Raw genomic sequence first — 8702 nt, forward strand, 5'->3', positions numbered from 1 at the left:
TATCTTTAGTCCTTCAGGGACTTTCATATAGATATCACGATCTAATGAGCCGTATAAATAGGCTGTTACCACATCCATTAAATGCATATGCAGTTTATGATATGCAGATAGGCTGACCAAATAACGCAATGTTATCGCATCCACTACGGGGGAATACGTTTCTTCATAATCTATACCGGGCCTTTGTGAAAAACCTTGTGCCACAAGTCGGGCTTTATAGCGCACAACTTCATTTTTCTCATTTCGTTTTCTCACAAATACCCACTTATATCCAACAGGTTTTACATCTTCAGGTGTACGGACTACAGGTCCGAAGACTTCACGTTTTGCAAGTGAGTCTAATTCAGCCTTCATGGCTGCTTCCCATTTTGGCCAATCATTTCTTTGTCGACATTCTTTGACTGATCTTGGCTCAAGATCCTTACTTTCATGCATGATATCTACTGCCACATTATATGCAAATATTTCATTGACAATTGTCTTATTTCGGTCCCATTTCTCTCCTGTAAAGACATAATTTATCGAGATCTCGTCATTTTCACAATTTTCAGGTACCTGAACGTCTTCTGGCGTTATATCAGAATTTTGGACAACTGCGGGTGTCTCTACTATGTCTTTTTCAACAGGAATAATATTTACCTCTTTTCTCTTTCGAGGATTTCTATCTTTGGAACCGACAGGCCTGCCACGCTTCTGGCGTGTATTTGCTTCAGTGGCAGTTTGTCCAACTGGGACATCAATTCGAATTGGGGCATTTTCCGCTGGTATATAAGATTTGGTTATCCTCTTTGTATCGGAAAATGCATCAGGCAATTCATTTGCTATTCTTTGCAAATGTACAATCTTTTGAACTTCTAGTTCACATTGCATTGATCGAGGATCTAAATGCATCAACAATGATGCATTCCAATTAAGTTCCTTTTCAGGAAACTTATTCTCTCCCCCTAATGTTGGAAATTTTGATTCATCAAAATGGCAATCGGCAAACCGGGCTTTAAACACATCACCAGTTTGTATCTCAAGATACCTCACTATAGAGGGAGAATCATATCCAACATATATCCCCAATTTTCTTTGGGGTCCCATTTTGGTGCGATTAGGTGGTGCAATGGGAACATATATCGCACACCCAAATATTCTTAAATGGGAAACATTTGGCTGCTGGCCAAAAGCTAATTGTATAGGAGAGAATTGATGATAACTCGTTGGCCTCAAACGAATAAGTGCTGCGGCATGTAAAATAGCATGCCCCAAACCGAAGTTGGGAGATTTGTTCTCATAAGCAAGGGTCTAGCAATTAATTGGAGGCGCTTAATAAGTGATTCTGCTAACCCATTTTGTGTGTGAACATAAGCTACTGGATGTTCAACACTTATTCCATTAGCCATACAATAAGCATCAAAAGCTTGGGAAGTAAATTCACCAGCATTATCAAGACGAATTGCTTTAATTGGATTTTCTGGAAATTGTGCTTTTAATCGAATAATTTGAGCCAGTAATCTCGCAAACGCCAGGTTGCGAGAAGATAATAAGCACACATGTGACCATCTCGAAGATGCGTCTATCAGGACCATAAAATATCTAAAAGATCCACATGGTGGATGAATAGGTCCACATATATCACCTTGAATCCTCTCTAGGAATTCAGGGGACTCAAATCCAATCTTTACTGGTGATGGCCTTAAAATTAACTTCCCTTGAGAACATGCAGCACAACAAAATTCACTAGATTTAAGAATCTTCTGGTTCTTTAGTGAATGTCCATGAGAGTTTTCAATAATTCTCCTCATCATGGTTGTTCCCGGATGACCCAATCGGTCGTGCCAAGTTATGAACTCATTTGAGCTAGTAAACTTCTGGTTTACAGTGGCATGTGATTCAATTGCACTAATCTTGGTATAATACAACCCAGATGAAAGTGAGGGTAATTTTTCTAATATAACTTTCTTATTTGAATCATGAGTTGTGATACATAAATACTCATGATTTCCCTCATTCATCGTCTCAACATGATATCCATTTCGGCGAATATCTTTGAAACTCAACAAGTTTCTCAGAGACTTGGTAGATAATAGTGCATTATTTATTATAAATTTTGTTCCTCCAGGAAACAAAATTATAGCTCTTCCGGAGCCTTCTATCACATTGCCTGAGCCAATAATAGTGTTAACATATTCCTCTTTTGGCACAAGATGGGTAAAATATATATCACTTTTGAGAATAGTGTGTGAACTTGCACTATCCGCAAGGCATACATCTTCATTACATATCCTTGACATTCTTCAAAAACAAATAATAATAAAATGCATAGTTAAATTGAATACTTGATCAGAATTATTTTTCTAAGAAACACTGTACATAAAATAATGTCATATACTGAAATTTTATTTTAAAATTTGACACAATTAATAATTTCAAAATTCATAAATATTAATATTTCATTATTTATGTACATCACATTTGAAACTTAAATACATAGAAAATAAAACTTTAACAATAAATTTTTTACATTATTTATTTACATAGATACTTCACAATTTCACATATTAAACTATTCCATCATTGATCAAATGGCCAATATTTCCTTCAGGGTCCTCAAAGAAATCAGATACATCATAATGAGTGGTGGAGTTCTCAGCATCATTTGAAACAAATTTGTTTCCTTTCCTTTGTCGTTCTTTTTCAAAGATGCCTGGTAAAGATCGACTAGGTGCCTTGGGGTACGACAGGTACGAGACCAATGGCCCTTTCCACCACAGCGGAAACACTTCTCCTCGGTTGATTTATTCTGCCCGATATTCTTTTCTTTGTCCCACTTCTGGTGAGATCCTCTCTTTTGAACATAATTCCTTTTCCTTCCATAATTTTTCTTGTTATTAAAAGCTTGCCATTTACCTCTTCTGGGGTAATGATTTGCCGCATTTACTTCAGGAAATGGGGCGGCGCCAGCTGGGCGCGCTTCATGATTTTTTAATAACAACTCATTGTTGCGTTCGGCAACAAGAAGGCAAGAAATTAACTCAAAATATTTTTTGAACCCTTTCTCTCGATACTGCTGCTGCAGGAGCACATTCGAGGCATGGAAGGTTGAGAAAATTTTCTCCAACATATCATGATCAGTTATTTTTTCCCCACATAATTTCATTCGTGAGGTGATTCGAAACATTGCAGAATTATATTCATTTATAGATTTAAAATCTTGTAAACGCAAATGCGTCCATTCATACCGGGCTTGAGGAAGTATCACCGTTTTCTGATGATTGTACCTTTCTTCAAGGTCTTTCCAAAGATCTGCAGGATCTTTTAATGTAAGATACTCATTTTTCAATCCTTCGTCAAGATGACGACGGAGAAAAATCATGGCTTTAGCTTTATCCTTCTGGGATGCATTATTTTCAGCCTTAATGGTATCTCCAAGATCCATTGAATCAAGATGGATTTCAGCATCTAGTATCCATGATAAATAATTGTTTCCAGATATATCGAGAGCATTGAATTCAAGATGAGAGAGCTTCGACATAATGAAAATTTGTTACCTGAGTCTTCCTAAAGATTTGATCAGAGTCTCGTGCTGATAACGTGTTGTAAAATAAATAAATAAATAAAGAAGAGAAATAAATATAAAATATAGAAATATAAATATGCTCTTATCTCACTAAAATATAAGTAATTTATCTATTAATAGTATAAATATTATAGCTTAAAACCACATAGAGATAGAGAGAGAGAGTTTATTTGCGGAAAAGAATATTATAGTAAAAGAGGAAGAGAGTAGAATATTTTATTGCTGTGTGTAATGTCTCTACCATACCCCCTATTTATACATGCATGGGGTCATTATTTTCAACATGCATTTAAGTCCATTTTCTCTTGAGAATGGACATCCACGTTGATCCTTATCACAACAATCCGACACTTTTAGAAAAGTAAATTAGATGTGTTCTATACTGAACTAAAACCTGAAAAAAAAATTCAATTATAAATAATCTTAACGGATATTAGTATGGATCAATTTGGATATTATTCCATCTTTTATTTTTGTATCGGTTGGAGCTCGCTGAATCGATTCTAATTCTAAAGCACATTTAAGTATAACAATAAAAGCACAATTAAATTAAATCATGTAAAAAATTAAATCTATCTAAATTCTGAGACTAAAACCAGCACCGCTTCCCTTTAATGCTTGTCATTAAAAAGAAAAAAAATTGTTCCTGAATCTACTCTACTGGATCAAATCACGTGTTTAACGGACTCAACATGTGGATTAAATACTTGATTAGTAGAGCCCCAATTCCTAAAGCATAGTAATTGAAACTTTCAAACTTTAATACTATGTGGTGACTTATGTTTTTCATGGCCTTAATCTTAGTAGATTCTGTTACAAACAAATTCAAGGAATCATTTTTTTTGTGTCTCTCGGTCACCGATTCCACTCACTATTATTATTAACCCAAAAAATAGGATAATTATACACGAGAATCACATTGTCACCAAAACAAAACAAAATTCAGAAATTAAAAATAAAAAATATATCATTTATTATATTATATTATATTTTATCTAACCATCCATTTGCTCTTTCTGGCCCCTTTCACTCTCAAAATTTTCCCACTGATCTCACCACAGAAGAAGGAGAATTGACCCTAGGGTTCGGGTTTCATCGTTATTAGTCTTCAAAATTCTCAGGTATCTGAATTTGTTTTCTCTACTCAACTATGCAATCATTTCCATGTGAACCCTAATTTCGGTTATTATTTTTTTTTGTTTCTTTTGCCCCAAACATGCATCTCACAGAGTAAGCTTTGAATCTCTGATCGGAGCTATACACATTTTTCCTACACCTTCAAGTAACGGATTTGAACAAGAAAGTTTCCAGATTGAAGTAAAAATTCAGAGAATCCAGAGGGAGCGGAAGACCTTGCTTTGGTAGTTGCTGATTTGGTCTGTGGCCATGGGATTTTGTAGATTTGGGTGGCAGCTACAAGTTTCTCACATCACTTGAAGGGAAGGATTTGGATCAGAAAGTTGAGGTGCGGCCTTTCAACTGATTCACATCCTTTGCTCCTTCTGAATTAGATTGTGTGCTTTCGTTTTCTTTTGTTTGTTTTGATTGTGTACTATTCAAGGTCCTGATCCTTTCGGAAAGCAAAAAGATTTGTGTCTGCTTTTTGTTGTTATTGTTATAATGGGTATAGTTATAATACTGGAATATACATTAATGGGGTAATTTTGCTGAAGGGAAGCCTTTCACAACTGCCTTATTGTTATGAACTGCAGTTTAAAGCCATGGGAGTTTATATTAATGGAGTATAGACATGAAAATGTTTATCATGTTTCTTATTTTTGTTATGTGAGAGTTTCCTGTGCAGCTGATGTGGATTGCCTTGTTTGCTTTGAACTATACACAGATACTGAGGGTGGTTATTGACGGTAAAATGATGGAGTTTGTTGTAGCGTGGAGCGTATGACATTGAAGCTACTTGGTAGTGTTTGAGTTTCAAAAGGCTTAGAGATTGGAACATGGACGACGACAGTGGGCTTGAGCTCAGCTTGGGTTTATCTTGTGGTGGCTCGTCTGGCAAATCCAAGAACAAGAATGGTAGTTCCTCAGATATTAGGGCAGAAGATGCTGGAAAAAGTGGAAAAATGGTTGATGACTTTAAGAGTATGTTTGATGCTGGATCTCAGAAGCCAGACTCGATTGCTGGGGCTCGAAGATCTGATTCCACAAAGCCCGAGGAAAACTTCTTTAGTGACCTTTCAAAGGCCAAAGACGACAATGCTTCTTTGAATTTGAATGGGGGAGGATTTTGGGCTGCAAATAGTAGCAAACCTATTGAAATTGAGGATGACAATCGGTTAGAGGCAGTGAACAAACGAAAGATGCCTTTTGATGATATACGTAATCAAAAGAAGCATGGAAGTGATGTTCATCATGCCAATTTACATGAGAGGGCAAGAACATCACACCTTTCTATAACTGAAGATGGTTCAACTGCCGAGAATGAAGACGTGGCTGATTCTGAAGCTGAGAACTCCACCTCGAGGCCTCTCACACACCACAGTGATGGTTCGAAAGGATTCATAAGGGTTGGTGCTTCTTCTGATGTTACAAAAGGGGTTCGTGGAATTGCTGACTCGAGTGCCACGGACTTTAATGGGCAGAAAAGGTTTAACGGGTCATCAGAAAAAGATTTTAAGCATGCAAACATGACTTATGGTACTTCCTTCCCTGTTCAGCAAGTAAATATGATGAATGTGCCTTACCCAAAAGAGTCCAACTCTGTGTCCAACTCTGTTGCAGCACCGAGCCCTCAGAGATTGATGCATGTGATGCCTACAGCTGCTGGTGAAGCAGGAGGCCAAGCTGTGAGTAATGGGCCCCCCTTGCACATGAACATGACGTTTGGATATCCTCCTTTTCAGCTTCCCATGTTGGATAAGGATAGCTCGTTGGGCATGGTTTCCCGTCCTCAGCAGTTACACACTTCCTTTGCTGGCAGGGGTCCACCCAATTCAGGTAATTTTGATCTGGATATATGATATTAGTATAAATAATTTCCGAATGCAAGCTTCTTAGATCCAGATGTTAGATTTGTTCTAATTGTTAAAATTTTTGGATTGTGAATATATTCTGCAATGCATCATAGATTGGTATATTAAACCAAACATTCCTCTGTGATAATTGAGCTAAGTATTCTTAAACAGCTGGTGTTGGTGTTGAGATCTTCAAAATTGTAAATGATTTATGCAAAGAATGTTTAATCACAATCATGCCTTGTTTGGTAATTGTCCCGGGAAACAAAATACAAAAACACCAAGGCAGTAAAGATGGAGAAAATTTATCCTTGGTCAGAGACATTTTTCCTGTCGCTGTACCTATTTTCTTCTCCAAACAGGTTTCTGTTCTTCGTTGTCTTTGTATTTTTGTCCTATAACAATTTCCAAAGGCAGCCTTTTGAATGCTTGCCCTGTTTCTTCAGGATACAGTCTAATAATATAGTCTTTTAATGATTATCACCGTCTCTGTCCATAGCATGATGCTGACCACGCTTTTATTGAATAACATTATACTGTTATTGTGTGCGTATGTATAGCTGGCCTACATGTAATCCCGAGCAGTATATCTGAGGCCATGCCATTTGAAGGAAGGCCATTGGAACGATCCAAAGGTGACGGCAAACTGCGGGTTCCTGAAGAAGGCTCCTCTTCACACCCTGAAGATGTGAAGGGAAGCAGCACAAACCTCAGGGCAAAAGATGTACAGGACCAGTCTACTGGAGAAGGTTCCATCATTGATTTCTCAAACATAAAGCCAGGTCTTGCCGCAGATGTCAAATTTGGTGGATGTGGTTCATACCCAAACCTGCCTTGGGTATCCACCACAGGATCAGGTCCAAATGGAAGGACCATTTCTGGTGTTACATACCGATACAGTACTAACCAAATCAGGATAGTTTGTGCATGCCATGGGTCTCACATGACCCCCGAGGAGTTTGTTCGGCATGCAAACGAAGACCGAGCCAGTCCGGAGGGAACTGCAGTTTTGGGGACAGTGGCGAATGGCAACCCTGCAGCCTCCTCACACGGCTAGACTCTTGTACCATGTAAGTTGAATTTCACTAATATAGTTTTCAACAACTGAATCAGGGAAATGGGGCTATAATTTTTGTACAGATGAATGACATTCTCTACCTGCCATTTTTATGTACACACACTAAGTGACCTATTTGGCTATTTTCCTTTAATTACTTTGTACCAAATGTAATAAGTGCCCATCGTCCATCTGTACTATTAAATAGTAATTAAGTATCCGATTTTGTGTCAGCAGTTTTTCCTAGTATTTTGCTACTTAGGATTGGTATAGTATTAGCAATGTTTTGGAGTTGAAAATGTGAGGGTGAACTCTGATGGCATTGGTCTAGTTTCGAAAATTGGACCAGACTTAGATGGTTCGATCGGAAAGCTAGTAAAGTGACTGGTTCGGTTTGTCATTCCGATTGGCTATGCAACTTATCAACTCAAGTTTAGTCCTCGAGTGAACCGGCCAATTGAAATTGAACTGCCGACTAAACTGTTCCTTGAACCGCTCTGGACTCCATGCAAGAAACAGGTGGTTCAAACCTGGTACATTATGTGTTTGGTAAGCGATAGAAAAATTGAAACAAACAAATAAGTTGTGTGACTTGTGTCTCTGTCTGTTTCACTGCCTTTATTTTTTTTATAGACACAAAATTTTGCATTCTAACTGTCCTGATTTCACAATAATTTTGCCTTTGTCTTGCACATTCTAGGAACGTGCCGATGTTGCTGAATATTGTTCTAACTGCCATGTCCAAATATATAAATCATGATAATAAGGTAGAAACTAGAAAGAGTATCCACATTTAAATTATTGAATATTGATTACTTAAAAAAGCTAGCGCATTTAAAATTCAGCATATTTAAAGTTTTAAACACAATTTACATATAAATACATACAATTTAGAATATGCTAATTGTTTTTTCTTAAAAAATAACAGATAATTCGAGATGGGGAGAGAATAATATAATCAAAAGACTTTAACATATAAGTAATATCAATTATGTTTGGTAAAATAAATTTAAAAATTTAAAAAGATCATAATAAATATAAATATAAAAATAAATTTAAATTTAAATATTTATTAATATATAAAATTTAATAGATTTTTTTAATTCTA

At 36.7% G+C, this 8702-nt stretch overlaps 1 protein-coding gene across 2 annotated transcripts; it reads left to right on the plus strand.

Moving 5' to 3' along the window:
- Positions 1-4527: 4527 nt before the first annotated feature.
- On the plus strand, positions 4528-7827 carry NINJA (Putative interactor of JAZ). Of its 2 annotated transcripts, XM_016348253.3 has the most exons (5): positions 4554-4686; positions 4795-5030; positions 5409-6220; positions 6305-6520; positions 7098-7827. In XM_016348253.3, exons 3-5 carry the CDS (start codon positions 5521-5523, stop codon positions 7592-7594), a joined length of 1413 nt encoding a protein of 470 aa, XP_016203739.1. In that variant the 5' UTR covers positions 4554-4686; positions 4795-5030; positions 5409-5520; the 3' UTR covers positions 7595-7827. The 2 variants fall into 2 exon arrangements, with proteins under 2 accessions (XP_016203738.1, XP_016203739.1); XM_016348252.3 differs by having other exon boundaries at positions 4528-4686; positions 5409-6520.
- The last annotated feature ends 875 nt before the right edge of the window (positions 7828-8702 follow it).

The sequence above is a fragment of the Arachis ipaensis genome, chromosome B5 (assembly GCF_059453495.1).
Source record: "Arachis ipaensis isolate K30076 ecotype BB chromosome B5, ASM5945349v1, whole genome shotgun sequence".
Taxonomy (NCBI): domain Eukaryota; kingdom Viridiplantae; phylum Streptophyta; class Magnoliopsida; order Fabales; family Fabaceae; genus Arachis; species Arachis ipaensis.

Coding starts and splice junctions, on each gene's coding strand:
- NINJA (XM_016348252.3), top strand. CDS start 5,521: ATGGACGACGACAGTGGGCTTGAGCTCAGCTTGGGTTTATCTTGTGGT. Junction 6,521..7,097: donor CAGGGGTCCACCCAATTCAG/GTAATTTTGATC, acceptor GCGTATGTATAG/CTGGCCTACATGTAATCCCG.